The sequence below is a fragment of the Jaculus jaculus genome, chromosome 12 (genome assembly GCF_020740685.1).
Source record: "Jaculus jaculus isolate mJacJac1 chromosome 12, mJacJac1.mat.Y.cur, whole genome shotgun sequence".
NCBI lineage: Eukaryota > Metazoa > Chordata > Mammalia > Rodentia > Dipodidae > Jaculus > Jaculus jaculus.
Genome location: NC_059113.1, coordinates 3626954 through 3645643, shown reverse-complemented (window position 1 = coordinate 3645643; position 18690 = coordinate 3626954). Strand labels below are relative to the sequence as shown.

The window sequence follows — 18690 nt, the reverse complement described above, 5'->3', positions numbered from 1 at the left end:
AACTGAATGCTTCTTTCCTTAACAGAGTTATAGTAACTCAGAAGCAAGAAGGCACCTGAAGGTCTCTAATAAGAGAGGATCACAAAACATAAAACAAAAATTACATTTCTTAAGTGTTTTATGAGGAGAAGGATCTAAAGGTAGGAAATACACAGAAAGAAAAGAATGAACCAGAAATGGAAAGAACCACAATATAGCAAAAAGTGTGAGGAAATGTATACGTTGGGAAGGAGAAATCCTGAGGTAACCATAGTTCATAATCTTGTTGTTTGTTTTTAGACAAGGTCATATTCAGCCCAGGCTGGCCTCAAACTTGCTATGGAGCCAAAGCTGATCCTCATCTTCTGACCCTCTTGCCTCGACCTTCCGAGTGCTGGGATATAGGTCGGGCACCACACGGCGGTCACTTCCTCAGGCAATCTCCTTTTAAAAGAAACTATCGTAATGTCATCACGAATTTGGATGTTTCTATGCAGAACATTATTTACTAACATTTTAAAAACTCCTTCAGCCAAATGTAGTGGTGCATGTCTGCAATCCCAGCATATGGAAGGCCGAAGTAGGGTGACTGCAAGTTAAACATAGGCGTGGACCACCCAGGGCTGAAGATACAGTTCACTGGTAGAGGGCCCTGGGTTCAATCCCCAGTACCTCAAAAAGAAGAAGAAAAAAAATCCCACCTCAGTGATAAAAAAACCCTCAAGTAATATAATCTATAATATACCCATATGAGCATTACTTAAAACCAATTACAGTGAGATGTTCTTATATGACTTTCTTACAAAGGGTCAATCATAATAAGATTATATTACAGTAACTGCTTTCTCCAGAAGTTAATCAACAGTCTAGCACTTCTATTTTGGTGATACCTTTAACTACTTACCACTGTGATCATCTTACGACTCAACTTGAATGACATGTCTTCTATTATTTTCATCCACTCTATTTTAAAGCTTCAATGAATTCCAATCTAATTTATTTGAAACCGTTTTTCTTTGAGATGTTTCCCCTTATCTTTGAGTCACAGATGCAATGATAATTCAATTGTCTTTTTGTTTATTCTAACACTTAACTTTATTTGCATTTCTCACCATTCTCCTATATATAGCCTTGCTAAATATCAGTTCAAGCAGGTGAACTACAAGTTCGACACAGGAGGCAATGCAGCCAGTACCTGTGCCCCGGCCCCATGCTGGCACACAGCAGGCTGTAGGTAAGTACCTGCCCGTGACTGGAGCCACCCTTCAGACTCCGTGTGCCACACCTCTCCTTGTCTCCAAGCTTCAGAGCTCATCCGCTGACACTCTTGCTCACTCCAGCGTCTCTTCCTCCGGTGCCGGCTTCCCACGTGGCACCTATTACAACTGCCGTCGAACTGCCAACTGTATCACTCAACTGACATGCTAGTCCCCCTCCCCTCCCGCCACTGGGCAGCAGTGTGCCCTGTTCTGCACACAGTGAAGCCCCCAATGTTGCCTGCGCAGCAACATCCAAAGGCACCATCCAAAGAGTCTCCACAGACTAAAAGCAAAACACTGCGGCTGTGTGGCTTGGATCCTCTCAACAAGTTACCATTTACTGAGCATGTACTTTACTCTCTCTTTCTCTCTCATTTTACACACGCACACACACTCTCTCTCTCTCATTTTACACACACACACACACACTCTCTCTCATTTTAAACACACACACACACTCTCATTTTAAACACACACATTCTCTCATTTTACACACACACACTCTCATTTTAAACACACACACACTCTCATTTTACACACACACTCTCTCATTTTACACACACACACACTCTCTCTCTCTTTTTATACACACACACACTCTCTCTCACACACACACTCAGATACCAAACACTACACCAAATGCTTTACAGGGCTTCATTTACCTCTGGGAACAACTTGTGAGGAAAATTTCCCCACTGTAGAAATTAGACTAACTAAAGAAATTAAATTACCACTCAGAGATCATAAGAGAGCAAATATTCAACCCAGCTCTTCTGACTCCAAAGCCAGGTTCCTAATTACTATATGTACCATTTCTGACAGAATTTGTATCCTGTTGTTCTTAACAACTATTCTTACCATATTTCTTTGCTTCTAACTCCACAATACCTCATCCCCATTGTACTGTGCACAACCTAAATGTCTTGGCATCATGGCTTCATTCATATTAGCTGTTTCTTTCTTAAAGTTACTTCAATTCTCCTGAGAACACGTCTTTATCCCACAGCTATTCAAAGACTTTCTATGTTCTTTTGAGGTATGGCCTGTTGTTAAATTACCAAGTAATATTTATAAATCTTTGAAGTACAAATGGATAAAATTATCCCCAATAATCTTGGCAATATTCAACTTGCAATGCCCGAGTCTACTTATAAAATGAAATACATCTAAATTCAAGCAGCAATTCATCCCTATGACCAAATCAATTATTCCTAATTTTCTTTCAAGGATACAGACAATGATGTCATTTTTCTTGATAGGATATACTAACTGTTTCCATCTCAATCCTCTTGTCAGAAATTCCTGCCTTCTATGGTTTCAATGGACTGAAATCATTATTAGAGGAAGAGAACCTAATTCTGGCCAAACCACTTCCATCTTAGCTTTATCACTTGGTAGGTATAGGAGCATATGTAACTTTAGGCACCAATAGGATGTCATGAATGGAAAATTCCACACCTGACCTCATTGTTAGAAAACAGCAATAATAGAAATGTTGTAAAAATAAATACATTTTGGCTATATATTTAATGTATAGATGGAATACAAATAAATTTTGTGTTTACATTTGGGTCTCATAACCAAGACAGCTTATTACATTTAATCAAGTATTCTAAAATTTGAAAGCCATAAATTTCTGGTCCAAATGATTTCAGATAAAGAAAATACCAAATGTACACTTACTTTGTACATCATCTTATACTTGGTAATATCTAACTGCTCTTACCTTTAATGCTCAGCATCTCAACTCATCTACAAGCTCCACCGGGACACACTGTCTACTACATTCTGATTCTCGTCCAGTACTAAGTCTAGTTTAAGGTCAAGTAAACTAGATTCTTTCTTGGATTTTATTCATTTGAAGAAATTATGCCCAAAAGTGATACTTATTTTTCATGAAAATATTTGTGGTCAAACAGTATCAAGAGAAAGACTATCAGAAAACTGTCATGGCTTTTTGACTTAAAATCATAAAATTCACTATGACCCCTTTTCTTAATTGAGTTATTACCTCTCCCTAGGAAAAAATAGTTTAAAACTGTGCTCTCAACTTGAAGAAATACTAAAGTTACTCTTAAATTGCACCTCTCCCAGCACTCTCAATGGAAAAAATTAATATTAAAGAAAGAAGTGTTTGTTTATAAGTGAAAGTAAAAGAATTTACTTCCAAGAAGATAGTTGGCAGTTAAAAATCATATCCAAGTTTCAGTTTTAATTATGAAAAAGGGAGGTCTTGAATTTTTTAAAAAGACTCTAATCTCAAAACACAATGTGTTCCAAAAACACACATTGCACATAAAAGAAGTCGCCACACACGCAGACTTGTAAAGACAAAGGAAGACGTAAGCAGAGAAAGTGGTAACGGCGTACCTGTTTGAGTCTGGCCAGCTCTTTTAGAGCCCGTCCCCACTGCTGCTTGTAATGCAGTTTAGACTTGGTTGCAGATTCCAACTTTCTCTCAAGTTCGACCTAGCAGTGATTAAAATCGTATCAAGTGAAACACTACACCACTGTGTACAATCACTGAAAGATAATATATACAAAGAGTCTGGCTTAAGAAAAGAGTTTATACAGTGTAACATACGACATCATCTAAAACTGTTATATAATTTACTATAAATATTATGGCACATGAACATTTTCTTGTTTAAAATATAGTCTTATTTTTATTGCCTTGCAGCCTGGACTAAAAAGAACTGAATTAGTCTTAACCTCCAGACAGTTACTATAAATGTGTTTAAACATGTATATTACACAGAATGAAAAATACTTTCATTTTTTTTACAAAAAGCAGCTCTAACTGTTAACATTCCAATTTAGCTGGCACTCTAAATCTTAAGAAACTGAATTTCTTGTGGAGGCCTACCACAAAGTCAAATTTTGTCTTATAATGACAAGAGCTAGGAGAGATACTTTTATAACTTTTGGCAAAACCAACGAACACTAGAAAACAGTGAAATGTTTTATCACAAAGCTCTAGAAAAAAAAGCACAAAGTCAAAAGTATTTCAAGAATGTTAAAATAAACTTAAGAGTTAGAAAAATAATGTTCCTTAATAACACACATCTTTTATTTTCTATCTTTCCTGAAATATATAAAGAAAAATACTGAAGTGATTCAATTAAAAATGTGGTTATTTATACTCACAGCAGGCAATCTGTTGTGCATGAACGGGAGCCAACTTGGCTCTGCTTCGGAATGTACTCACTCAGTGTCTCAACCAAGCACCAAACAAACCCGTGCCGCCAGCAGACAGTTTTACTAGTAAGTGATAATGTAATAATCTGCTTGAGTTACAGTGAAAGACTGTTACTCCGAACTGGTTGAATTTTTTTCTATCAAGTGCAGTTTTTCCCATACATACAACTAATGTTTTACAGAAAAACAAAAATGAAGGCACTATAAAAATTCCAATGTCAGAAAACTCCTATGAAAAGAAAATGATAGGGAAATGCAGACTGCCAAATCCCCTTCACAAAAGACCAGAACATTCTCCGTAGTAATATATGACTACGTGGGATCAAGGTCTTTTCTGCTTTACAAATCCCTAGTGCTTGGATTTAGATGTGTTGACATTTCACAACTAGACTCAAGCATCCTAAATTGAGTAATATTGCTGAGATTATTGGGGATAATCTTCTCCACTTCTACCTCAAAGATTTATACATATTACTTGGTAATTTAACAATAGGCCATACCTCAAAAGAACAGAAAATGTCTTTGAACAGCTGTGGGGTAAAGTAGTATTTATAAAAGAGATCATGTCCCCAAGTCTTTGAAAAGGACTTGTGTCCTAGATGAGTTTAAGGATGAGGCTCCTGGACCAGGCCCAACAGTACAAACTGGGTATGTTCTATCAGTTTGGCCATAAATACTAAAATAATTCATATATACAGTTATTCACACTAATTTAAAACACACATTCTGCATATAATATTTTATTTCTAAATAAAAACTGTTGGCTAGCAAATCTAAGACACAAATTCATTCCTATCAGCAAATCAATTATTCCTAACTTTCTTTAAATGATACAACACACCAAGATTCTAAAGAAATATATGGAGTCAATTCCCAGAAAGACACATGTTAGCAAAATGTTAATTCCATGGCATTCAACGCTCCTGAGTTAAGTCCCTTACTGCTAAGTAGATTTGAGACTTCTGGAAGCCTGCACGTACATTTTTCCCTTGCTGAGACAGGGTCTTGCTGTCCAGCCCAGGCTGGCCTCAAAGTCATGGTGCTCCTACCTCAGCCTCAAAGTGCCCGAATTACAGTATTGCACCCATGCCTGGTATGGACTTTTATTCTTATTGGGGTTTCCATGGTCCATGACAGAAGTCATAAGCCAAAAGGAACATTATGTACTCACAAAAGGAACCAGCTTGGGGTCAATAGTCAATTCAGGCTGTCAGAGCGAGAGCAGCTCCCAAAATCCCTACCAGTACTTGAATATCTACTGTCTTTAATCTATCAGATGATTCTGAACACCAAATGGTTTCTCTTTTCAGAACTGCCAAAAGATTCTGACACATTCCTTTGTATCTGATTACCCATGTTGCTACTGAGTCATTTCTGGAATCACAGAGCTGTTTCAAAGCAACATATAGGGCTGGGGAGATGGCTCAGTGGATCAAGCGCTCTCCCAGGCCTAAGGAGCCCAGGTCACTCCTCAGACCGCACACAAGCTGGAAGCCTTGGCCGATCTCTGCGATCCCAGCTCTCTGATGGCAAGGAAGGATGCACCAACAGGCACCCTTCCTGAAAGCTCCCCAAGAACACACAAAAACTGCAGAGCAAGGCTAAAAGGAACCCGCCTCAAATGGGTGCAAGGATAAAGACGGCCCCAGCACTGTCCTGACCACATGTGTGCCTGCACACACACACAGAAAGGAAAACAAAGTGAAGTCCCAAAAGGACAATATACTTTTACACTCTTTTCTCCTACCTTAAGTATTTCCCAAGTTATAATGTGTGCTCCAAGAGTGGTTACACAGTAGACACCAAAATATTCTTAAATATACTACATAAATTTTAACTTGATGGAAAATGTCTATATTCTTTCTTTTTAAAATGTTTTTGTTTTAATTGTATTTCCAAGCATGGGGGGGGGGGTGTGCCAGGGCCTCCTGCCACTGCAAATTAACTCCAGATACATGTGCCACTTTGTGCCTCTAGTTTGTGTGGGTACAGGGGAATTGAGCCCAGGCCATCAGGCTTTGCAAGTAAGCACCTTCAATTGCTGAGCCATCTCTCCAGCTCCTATGTCCTTCCAACATGCTATTTATCGAACCTCTGCATGCCCTACTAACTTACATGCTTTCTATAGATTTTTTTAATTCTAATTATTTTCAAACTATGTGAAAAGTATTTCCTAGGTAAAAGAAAAATCACACAGCCAAGCATGACAGCTCATACTTTAAGTGCAGTACTGAGGAGACGGAGACAGGAGGACGGCTTCAAGTTCAAGGTCAGCCTGAGCTATGTCACGAGTTTCAGGCCAGTGACTCTACTTAAAACACACACACATACTGTTTACTTCTGTTTTTAATAACTGACTTTATTCACTGGTAGGGTTTCAACATGTGTCTAATGGACTTTGAACAGACTCACTTTCAGGAGCTTGGTGTATGTGCAGGTGCAGAGGCCAGGGAACAACGTCGCATCTCCCACTTCTCTCTGTATTACCTCCTTGAGATAGAGGTCGTCACTGAACCGGAAGCTGTGGCTGGCCAGCGAGCCTCAGCAGTTCTCCTGTATCTAACCTCACTTAGCCACACTCAACTACTCTGGCTGGTGTTGGCGACTGAACTCAGGCCCTTATGCTTACACAGTAAGAACTCTTACCCACTAAGCCACCTGATCAGTTCCACACAAATTATTTACTCCTTGTAATAACAGAAGCCAATACTTATGGACTTATTTGGTAAAACAGTGCCTTATTTTTAGATCCTCTTGTTGAAAATGGAAGTACTGCATTATATTTAAAAGAATAGTGCTCAAGGAAGAAAACTGCTCTCTAAGAGACAAAACTAGAACAGATGAGCTAATGCAGGTACTTTTTCCACTTAGGCTTGTTTTTTTGTGCTTTTACCTCTTTGTTGCTGTTTTAGGATAAGATTCTGCCCTCTTCTGGCTCCAAAAAGATTTACAAAGAATTTTTAGAAGAAAAAGCTGCAAGGCCCTGTTTCACTAGGCACTTTAAACATGCTGGAAGCGCCCATCACATCCAATATGGGGGCAGTTCCACTAGCCATTTTTCTGGTACTGTTAATAGTGATTTTTTTAAAAATCCTTTTAGTACAGTGTAGTTGGCAAAGGAAAAGTTTTAAATCATTTAACATTTGTTTTTGCATTTCTACAGTGGATTTGACGTGAACAAGTACGTATCTGAACATGAGGCTTCTGTTTTAACTTTGGTATCTAATCTTGGCATTTCCTTGAAACAAAATGAAAATACTTTGATACCTACTTAACATACTGGTAAGAACTGATGGGGCATTTATGTAATGAGTACATCATATATTTCTGGTAGACACTATAAAAATCCATATTTATGAACAAAAAAAAGTACCTTAACACTCCAATTGTATTAGGTCATTGGTTAAAAAAAAGCAAGAGATGGCTAGAAATGAAGAAATTAAGAGCTTGTTCAAAAATGTAAGGAACAGAGTCAATAAACTGCACAGTTGAATGAATGAATGAATGGTGGAGGGGCAGGGAGAAGACAGCCTGCCAGTTGCGGGCGGTAGAGTATACTAAACTTATAAACAATGCATGAAGTTTTCAGGGTGTGGTAGTTTGATTCAGGTGATCCCCATATACTGGTGGCAATTTGGAAACTGGAACTTCCTGAAGGAGATATATGGTTAGGGGCTGGCTTAAGGGTATTATAGCCAGTTTCCCCTTGCTAGTGTTTGGCACATTCTCCTGTTGCTGTTGTCTATCTGGTATTGGCCAGGTGATATCCACTCTCTGGTCATGTCATCACTTTCCCCTGCCATCATGGAGCTTCTCCTTGAGTCTGTAAGCCAAAATAAGCCTCCCCCCCCAAAAAAAAAAACTGCCTATGGTTGGGTGTTTTCTGTCAACAGTGTGAACCTGGCTGCAACAGTAAAGTTGGTACCAGAAGAGTGGGACTGTTACCGCTAGAAACCTGACCGTGTGGCTTTTGGCCTTTTGGAGTTGATTTCTGAGTAAGGAATGTGGAAGAATTTGACATCCCGGCCAAAGAGACTCCTTGCAATACTGTAAGTGCAGCTGGATGGACCATTTTGGTCAGACTTTAAAAGACCCAAATGCAGTTAAGAACTATGGATCCAGGTTTGGCTTCTAAGGGGAAAAAAAAGCTTTGCCTGGATTGGGCTAAAAGCAGTTTGTGTAAAAGGCTTGCTGTTCTGCCCGTGTACTGAGAATTTGTGCAGGGTTGCACTGTATAGAAATGGACTGTTATGAGCAGAGATATGGCATAGAAAGGAATGAAATATTTGGGCTGAAACTTCTGCCCATTCAGCTGCAATTGTGTTTGAGAGATTTCAACCTTTGAGATTGGACCAGATGGTCTGCATTGGAACATCAGGAAGAATGTGGACTCTTGAGGTAAGGGGCCTGAAAGCTGAAGAAGTGTCCTGTTATTATTACCCACTGGATTAACAAAACAGCAGCCCATCTAGTACTATGGAGTATAACCAATGCAGGAAAGAGAGAGTCATTGAATTTGCAACAGGTTTTGTACTTTGGAAATGGCTATGGGCAGTGTGCAGCAAGCTTGTTGGATTACCTGCATGGAGGCCCAATGGAGCCATGAGGATGAACGAGGGTTGCAGTACAGACCCAATGGAGATGCCAGGACTATTGGATGGCTGCCAAGGTGCACTGCTGGCACCGGTACCCTGGCTGAAGGGGCAGAATTGGAATTCCAGACTCATCACCATACTTGGAAACATCACTGGCTAGAGTTGTCAAACTAGTAGCTACAGAATTATTTATTTTTAAAAAAATTTGTTTATTATTTGAGAGCAACAGACAAAGGGAGAAAGAGGGAGGGGGGAGAGAGAGAGAGTGAGAGAATGGGCGCACCAGGGCCTCCAGCCACTGCAAACAAATTCCAGACGTGTTCACCCTCTTGTGCATCTGGCTAACGTGGGTCCTGGGAAATTGAGCCTTGAACCAGGGTCCTTAGGCTTCACAGGCAAGCGCTTAACCACTAAGCCATCTCTCCAGCCCCCTGCCCTTGTTATTTTAAATACTGTGTTGGTTGAATATTTCTTTGCTATGCCCAATGTCATCTTTGGCAGTGTGAGTATTTGTTCTGTACCATTATGGTTTCTTTTTTTTTTCTTCTTGGTATTATGGTTCAGTTAAGACCTTGGACTATGGGGATGTTTGAACATCATTGAGATTGATAAAAACCATGGGGACTTTTAAAGTTGGACTGGATTTATTGCATTTTATATCATGGATTGTTTACCAGTTTATGGGGGCCAGTGGCAGAATGTGATGGTTTGATTAGGGGTTTTCCCCCATAAATTTATGGGTTCTCAATGCCAGGTCCCCAGCCGGTGGCAATTTGGGAACTGGATTCTCCTGGAGGCAGGCTTATGGGTGTTATAGCTAGTTTCCCCTTGGCAGTGTTTGGCACACTCTCCTGGTGCTGTTGTCCATCTGATGTTGGTCAGGAGGTGTGGTCCACTGTCTGCTCATGCCAACGTTTTCCTCTGACATCATGGAGCTTCCTCTTGAGTTTGTAAGTCACAGTAAACCCTTCCCTCAAGCTGCTCTTGATCAGGTGTTTTCTGCCAGCAACTAGAAGCTGACTGCAACATAGGGGACGGGTTTGAGTTTGACTTTTTTACTGACTAGGGCAGTTCAAAGGATTCGGGAGGTCCTAATTACTTGCACAGTAATGCTTGGATACTGTCTTATACCTCATTCTTTGCTCAGTATACAGCAGAACATTCCAGAGGCCACATGCTGTGTACAACCTCCAAGACTGAAGACAGAAGTACAACTGTCTATTTATCACAAAGACACTGAAGATGCATTCAGAAAGATAACACCAAGTCCTGCCATAATGTTTACCTTAAAACAATTATGTGTTATACAGAGTATGGGTGTGCGTGTGCCAGAGCACACATGTGGAGGTCACAGGACAAGAGTATGGGCATGCATGTGTGTGTGCCACAGCACACATGTGGAGGCCACAGCACACACACACATGTGGAGGCCAAGGCACACATGTGGAGGTCACAGCACACATGTGGAGGTCACGGGACAAGAGTGTGGGTGTGCGCGTGCCACAGCGCACGTGTGGAGGTCACGGGACAAGAGTGTGGGCGTGCGCGTGCCACAGCGCACGTGTGGAGGTCACGGGACAAGAGTGTGGGCGTGCGCGTGCCACAGCGCACGTGTGGAGGTCACGGGACAAGAGTGTGGGCGTGCGCGTGCCACAGCGCACGTGTGGAGGTCACGGGACAAGAGTGTGGGCGTGCGCGTGCCACAGCGCACGTGTGGAGGTCACGGGACAAGAGTGTGGGCGTGCGCGTGCCACAGCGCACGTGTGGAGGTCACGGGACAAGAGTGTGGGCGTGCGCGTGCCACAGCGCACGTGTGGAGGTCACGGGACAAGAGTGTGGGCGTGCGCGTGCCACAGCGCACGTGTGGAGGTCACGGGACAAGAGTGTGGGCGTGCGCGTGCCACAGCGCACGTGTGGAGGTCACGGGACAAGAGCGTGGGCGTGCGTGTGCCACAGCGCACGTGTGGAGGTCACGGGACAAGAGCGTGGGCGTGCGTGTGCCACAGTGCACGTGTGGATGTCACAGGACAAGAGTGTGGGCGTGCGTGTGCCACAGCGCACGTGTGGGTGTCACGGGACAAGAGTGTGGGCATGCGTGGGCCACAGCGCACGTGTGGAGGTCACGGGATAAGAGCGTGGGCATGCGTGGGCCACAGCGCACGTGTGGAGGTCACGGGATAAGAGCGTGGGCGTGCGTGTGCCACAGCGCACATGTGGAGGTCACGGGACAAGAGCGTGGGCATGCGTGTGCCTCAGCGCATGTGTGGAGGTCACGGGACAAGAGTGTGGGCGTGCATGGGCCACAGCGCACGTGTGGAGGTCACGGGACAAGAGCGTGGGCGTGCGCGTGCCACAGCGCACATGTGGAGGTCACGGGACAAGAGCGTGGGCGTGCGTGTGCCTCAGCGCATGTGTGGAGGTCACGGGACAAGAGTGTGGGTGTGCGTGTGCCACAGCGCACGTGTGGAGGTCACGGGACAAGAGTGTGGGCGTGCGTGTGCCACAGCGCACGTGTGGAGGTCACGGGACAAGAGCGTGGGCGTGCGTGGGCCACAGCGCACGTGTGGAGGTCACGGGACAAGAGCGTGGGCGTGCGTGTGCCACAGCACACGTGTGGAGGTCACGGGACAAGAGCGTGGGCGTGCGTGTGCCTCAGCGCATGTGTGGAGGTCACGGGACAAGAGTGTGGGTGTGCGTGTGCCACAGCGCACGTGTGGAGGTCACGGGACAAGAGTGTGGGTGTGCGTGTGCCACAGCGCACGTGTGGAGGTCACGGGACAAGCTCGGAATCAGTCCTCCTTCCACCAGTTGGGACGTCGTCGGGTTCCTACTGTGCACACCAAGCCAGCTGCCCACAAGCTTCGGAAGTCTCCCGTTTCCCCCGCCCACCTTGCCACAGTCATGCTGGAGTCAGATGCCCACGCTACCACATGTAGCTTTATGCGGGTGGTGGGGATCCACATTTAGGTCCTTGTGTTTAAGCAGCATGCACTTTACCTATTCAGCTATCTCCTTAGCCAGAGAAGTTATTTTTAATTAAAATGTTACATTATTATACACTGGATTTATTTATCAAATGAATGACTATTTTGAGTAGACAGTTGAATAGATAGGTCTTCTGCTAAAGAGACCAGTCTTAATCTCTTACAAACTAGTGGGATTTTTTTTTTTTCCAAAATGTAAAGTTCACATTAGTCTTTCACTTAAAACCCTCCTGGGGTATCCCATTATTTACTTTTTACACTTGTAAGTAGAAGAGCAATGTTAGCTAAGACTCAGAAATGTCTACGTTCTGTTGTCAGGGTTTTACATTTAATTATTACAGGTACACAGAAGGTGCTAAGGACACAGACATAAAACAAGCTGACAGCCAGCCAGAACCAAAACCAAAGTGATGCGCTCCGCGTTTGTGCTGCTACCTTTATGTGCAAGTTACTCTACAGGCAAAACTCAAATTCCGTGTCACAGCTTGAAAAGACAATGGTGTGACCCCGCCTTATACTTTGTGTAATTTACCCTGGCTCTCTCTCTCCAGTGACAGACTTGCCTTGATGCCTCTGCAGAAGCTCCCTGGACACACTTCCCATAATCCTCTTCTTCTCACAGATCTCAGTAATGCTGCTAAACTTAGGCTGTCTGTTGGACATTTCAGATTTGATGCTTTTTCCCCTTGCATGTGTGTAGTGTGTATAGTATGGCGTTTATGTGCACAGAGGCCAGAAGAGAACACTGGGTCCTCCTCTATCGCTCACCCCCGTGTTTCCTTGAAGGAGCCCCACAATGAACCCAGAGCTGTTGTTCAGTCAGATGAGCTGACCAGCAAGCCACAGAGGTTCTCTGCTCTCCTCTTCCCCACTTTGCCCCCAACAGGACTGGCGCTCTCCGCATTCGGGACCATGCTCTGCTGTTTGCATGGGTACTACATCTGAACACAGGGCCTCTCGGGCCTCACATTTGCACAGCAAGGGCTCCTACTCACTGAGCCATCTCCTCAGCCTATCATTCAGTTTTTAATGCCCAACCCTTTACATTCCTTTTGTGGGAGTACTGAATGTAAATGGGAGGCAGGATCAGCCTCTGAACCACAGGAGAAAGACGGAGTGGATATTCCTTCTTCTAGATGAAGGCTACAATACAGGTCTCAGCTACAAAGGGATGCGCATGAAGTCCAGAAAGAGTGACACACAGAGCAGCCACAGTGCCCCATAAAGCACAAAGCTGTGCGCGGCACACTAGACCAGAGGCCGTGGGACAGGGCAGCGACGGCTCTAACAGGAGCGTCCTCAAGAAAACTGGCTGGGCCTTGCTTCTCCTAGTTCCTGCTGTTTTGAAACTGGTTTAAGGAATCCCTGCAAAGTTGTCTACAATTAGCCAATTTTGCAACTTAATATTCTTATCAATGTAAGAACTAACTGATATAACCCAACAAATTCAATCACTAACTGTCACGTCTTGAATTCTCTGATGTGCTACCTAGTATAGAACGATGTCATGACGTTAGAGACATATTAGTTACTGATTTTATAAACTGGTTACTGAGACTAGTTATGTTGCCAAATTTGACATCGGTACCTTTTCCAAGGTGAGAAGATTTATTTCAGACTGCAGGCGTATTTCCGGTTTGTTGCTTTGCTGATCCTTGAAATGTTGAAATTCTTTTTCCAAAATCTTAAACTTATTTTCGGCATCATTAAGCTGTATTTAAAAAGAAGCACTTTTAGTCATTTAAAAACAATCATATGCAAATTCTAATATAAACTTCAATTTAATAGTGTCATTATTATTCTAAAGCATATTTACAGAATATTGGGAAAATATATAAAACATACTGAGGAAAAAAGAACTTCAGGTTTTAAAATTTCAGTAAATCAACGATTAAAAGAAAAGCTTTCTTTTGATAAGTAAAAACAGTGAGAAGCTAAATAGCTGAAGGGGCGACAAAGATGCTGTGAGCCGACAGAAGCACAGGCAGCCCCAGAAGTGCAGCCTTCTCGCGTCAGACAGAGGCTCCTGCAGGCACCGTGCCCGGCACCGTGCAACACGGGAGGGCCATGAGAGGGCAGAGCGCAGGCTGCCCTGACTACGTGCCGTGAGTGAGCAACAGCGGCGCTTTCTTGCAGGTGTAGTGGCGCGCCCGCAATCCCAGCACTCAGGAAACAGGCAAGAGGATCGCGGTTAGTCCGAAGCCAACCTGGTTTATATAGCCAGTGCCAGGCCAGCCTGAGCTGCAGACTAAGCCCCTGTCTTAAAACAGCAACAAAACTGGATGATCTTTGGAAATCTTTAAATTAAATGCATGCAAGGGTTATAAATACAGTTTCTGAAAATATACACTGATATCATTATTAGATAAAACAGGTATCTCTTTTCCTAAGATGTAAATTTTAACTAAATTAGAAATACTGAGAAAATTGTGGCAAAAACCGAGTTGAAGCCTTTAATCCCAGTACAAATTAGGGCTGATGCACTAGTGTGAAGCCAGCTTGGGACCCAGAGCAAGTGCCAGGTAAGAACGGACTGAATAGTGACAAACAGCGTCAGAGGAAACAACACCAGAAATAATCCTAAACAGCCACGTTGAGCGTCTTTGGATGACAAGCTGCTCCCTCCGAAGGTTCCTCTTTCAATATCCAAAACTGAAGAGAAACTGTTCTCAAGTACTTCTCCCACTTTTAAAGCAATAAGCAGAATAAACTTCACATACACATTACATTTGGCACCTTCTTCTCCATGCAGACATATTCTAATCCGGCCGCACAGTACAAAGAATTAAGGTGCGGCGGATTCTTTTCCTTTGCTGAGCAGCCCACGAACTACAGTAACTCTAGTTTAGTGTGTGCTTTTATCTACTTGAGCAGAGACACTTTATTTTCCTCAGGTCTCACTAACTGAGTGTAACTGCCTCTCCTACCTGTCTAGTTAGAATTTCGTATATATACTACAGACAACAAGTCAGCGTGGCCTACTGCAGTCCTCTGTACATAAAATGTGATGTGTGCTCTCCTAAGGACTCAGCTACCTGAGCATCCTGGAAACTTCACCTGTTTCTCTCCTGGCTTTAGAACAGCAATGTACCTTGGGTCATTATTCCAAAATACCAATTCTTCTGAACCAAAACTCTCCCCACAAAAGTGTGTTAATAATACCACTCATGACAGGGGGTGAATGTGCCGATTCTAACTGTCCTTGTGATTCTCGCCTATCTTTAGAGCCTTTGTTCCAAATGGTTAAGTCTTCTTGAGAACTGAATGAAGAGAAAGAAGCATATTGGGTAATTCCAAGACACCTTCCCACTTTCAGAAGTGTTTTGTATCTCAAATGAGAACCTCACAGTTACAATCAAGTTCACATACGCAACCATGGAAATCATATGGCTGTAAGTGGCTCTGAGCTGCTCTGTGAGCTATTCTTCATGGCAGAGCACACTGACTTTGAAGGCATTCATAATACCTAATTTGCACTAAGATTTTTCAAGACAGGTAGGCTTAATGTTAACAGCCTGATTATTTTTCATTGTTTTGCAGACATTTCTTGAGTCCCTATCATTGCTGACAGCTAGGGTGGGATCTAGACACAGACCAAAGAACCAAAGCCACGACCTGATGCTGATGAGACCACCACTATCATGAAAATACAAACTGATACATGAGAAAAAAAAATAAGAAAGAGTTTTCCCAGAGAACTTTCAGTAAGAATTGGGCCTGGAATTGAAAGGTATGTTGTTTGCAGTCAGTGATGCTTTCCTTCCCTGGAAGCTAGTTAGAGGAGTAACAATACAGGGTCCAGAGAAGAGAACACAGTGAGATCGTGCAGGGAAAGCAAGCCTGGTGGGGCTGAGTCCTGACGTAAGACCAGTGTGTAAGGCATGTACCCAGCAGGGGTGAAAGAGTGGGAGACGATGTTAGAGGAACAGACTGGACACAAACCATGCAGAGGCCGGGGGCGGGGGGGGGGGGGGGGGGAGCTGAGGATGCTGACCACGACTACCAGTGGGAAGAACACACTAAGGCTGAAGAAGATGGTGTCATGGTCCCCAAAGTTCAAAAGCCTCTGGCTATAGAACAAGGTCAGATGGGCCTACTGCTACAATAACAACGCTCGCCAGGAGAGAGGCAGTGTGCGTGAGAAGTTTAAAATGCCTGTAAGACAGCCAAGTAAGCAAACCAAAACACATCTGAAACACTAGCTGAGTGCAAAGAGGAGGCCTTGGACATACAGATGGAAGAGTAAAACTAAGTGCTGAGTTTGGAGGAGTCCAACGGTCAATGGCTGAACAAAGAAAGATGAGGCTGCACACAGCAGGAAAGGCAGCAGAGACCAGGCGCGGTGGCGGCCAGCTGGAAAGAGGATCATACATCTGAGGACTGGTACAGGCTAACGGCTGAGGGATGAAGAGGGCTCAGTATACTCACGTGACTTAGGGGAAACGGGGGGAGCGAGTTACCATGGGTTACTGTCTACAATTATGGAAGCTGCCAATAAAACTGAATTAATTAAATAAATAGAAAAGAAAAGCAGACTGGGATGAGATAAGAAGGGACATGAGATGATGACATGGAGAGGGGCACAGACAATTCTCTTAGGAAATTTTGTATTTTTTGAAATATTTCATTTATTTATAAGCAGGAGAGGAGGGCGGGCCAGGGCCTCTAGTTGGCATGCGCCACTTAGTGCATCTACCTTTACGTGAGCACTGGGGAACTGCAGGCAAGCTCCTTAACTGCAGAGCATTCTTTCCACCCCAGGAAATTTGATTCTTAACTGAATTTAGTCCAATGCTACAAGAATATCTATGCTGACAAGGAGGAAATTATCAGAAAAAGGCTTGTCCATTGAATGCCATTTGAAATACAGTACAGCTTCACAGTAATAAGGGCAAGAAAGTCACAGCACCATAGGCCAACTTCAAGCCAGCTTAAACTTCAGTACATGGCACATGGTTAACGACAGCTTGCTCATCCGGGTGGCCATGTCGAGAGCGCAGGCAAACGTAGGCGTGCACAGGCACTGACCTGCTGCTGCAGCCGGCGCTTCTCCTCTTCCAGCTGCTTCGTCTTGAGCCTTTCCAGCTCCACCTGGTGACCACAGTCCTCCCGGGCCCTGCGGATGCAGTCCTGCGCCTCATGCCGGTTCCTTTCGCGCTCTGATTGCAATTCTTTCTTCTCTCTTTGAAGCTTAAAACAAAAGCATATTGGAAGAGGCTGGCTTATACTGCTGAACAGTCTACTACCCATACATCCTGTCCAATTTTCTAAACACTTACAAATTTATTCTCGCAGCCCATTTAGTTATTAGAGAGTTACTATTTACATAAGATAAGAGTGCATAGACATTTTGCAATCACTTAATGCTAATACATAAATACACAGGGAAAAAAAGGCCCTGTGCAACTTGGATACATTAAGTTTAAAAGAACCCAACCACTTAAAATTCTCATTTGAAGCCGAGTGTGGTGGCGCTCGCCTTTAATCCCAGCACTTGGGAGGCAGAGGTGGGAGGATCGCCATGGGTTTGAGGCTACTCTGAGACTCCATAGTGAATTCCAGGTCAGCCTGGGCTTGAGTGAGACCCTACTTTGAAAAATCAAATAAATAAATAAATAAAATTCTTATTTGAGTTAGGTTGGTTCCTCACTAGTAAGCAGTTGTGTCTGGGATTATTTTCGTCATGTAGAAACTTCTAATTCTCTCCCTATGCATTTAGAACATGTGTCATACTTGGTCAAGCTTAGACACCTAGATCATTTAGAAAATCTAGTGGTAATGGCAGGGTCATTTGCTGAGAAAAACTTAAAAGGATTTATGGTTAGAGAAGGAACATATAAACACCATGTAGGAAAAACTATAAGTATTTTATCTATAAAAATCCATTCTTATTAACGTTTTAGGACAAAATTTAGTTAAGATCTAGTAAAATGCTAATTAAACACAACACTAAAATGGAATTTTAAAGCATTTTGTAATCTAATCTCTCCACAGTGCAAACTATTCTGGAAGTATTATGTAGCTCAGGTTAGCCTCAAACTCATAAAGCCCCTGCCTCTGCCTTTTGAGTGCTGGGACTACAGAAGTCAGGGTCTAAACTTTAATGAGCAGACAGAAGGAAATTCCTTATCCTCTGAAAACCAATCAGGGTTATGTGCCCCTGAACTTAGGTTACAACTGCTCTTTCCTTCAGCAGTGACATTATACATTCCTTCCACAAAACTTTGAAAAAGTTAACAAAAAACAAAACAAAACAAAAAAACTACTACTGTAGAAATGACCCAAACCAGCTAATGATTAACTAGTCAAACAGCAAACATTTTTTCACTAATTCCAACAATCTTAACATATGGAATATGCTTTACCTAGCCAGGCGCAAGGGCTGTGAGGCAGGGACGTACCTCTAGCTCCGCGCCGGCCAGCTGCTGCTCGCGGCTCTCTAGCTCACTAAGGGCGCGCTCAAGTTTTCCTTCCAGAATACTGTACTCAGCCACCTGAAAGAAGCAGAAGAATGCTGTCTCCACTTCCCCACAACTTCAACAACGCACACCACTTCAGTGTCACAGGACCCGAGAGCAGGAGAGACAAGTGACATGCACCAACTCAAAGCAGAAGTTTCTCCTACTGTCCTCCAGGGAGGGGACACTCCTGCTTCTGCTGGACATCTCTGGCGGC

At 43.3% G+C, this 18690-nt stretch overlaps 1 protein-coding gene across 3 annotated transcripts in view; it reads right to left on the bottom strand.

The window, feature by feature from the left end:
- Positions 1-18690, bottom strand: part of Cep120 (centrosomal protein 120) — a 57925-nt gene that overhangs the window by 4725 nt on the left and 34510 nt on the right. For all 3 annotated transcript variants that reach the window (XM_004669191.2, XM_045130963.1, XM_045130962.1), the window contains exons 15-18: positions 18417-18509; positions 17044-17205; positions 13604-13726; positions 3609-3707 (exon numbers count right to left, since the gene is read on the bottom strand). In XM_004669191.2, coding sequence (XP_004669248.1) covers positions 3609-3707; positions 13604-13726; positions 17044-17205; positions 18417-18509 — 477 coding nt within the window. The remainder of the gene's footprint in view (positions 1-3608; positions 3708-13603; positions 13727-17043; positions 17206-18416; positions 18510-18690) is intronic.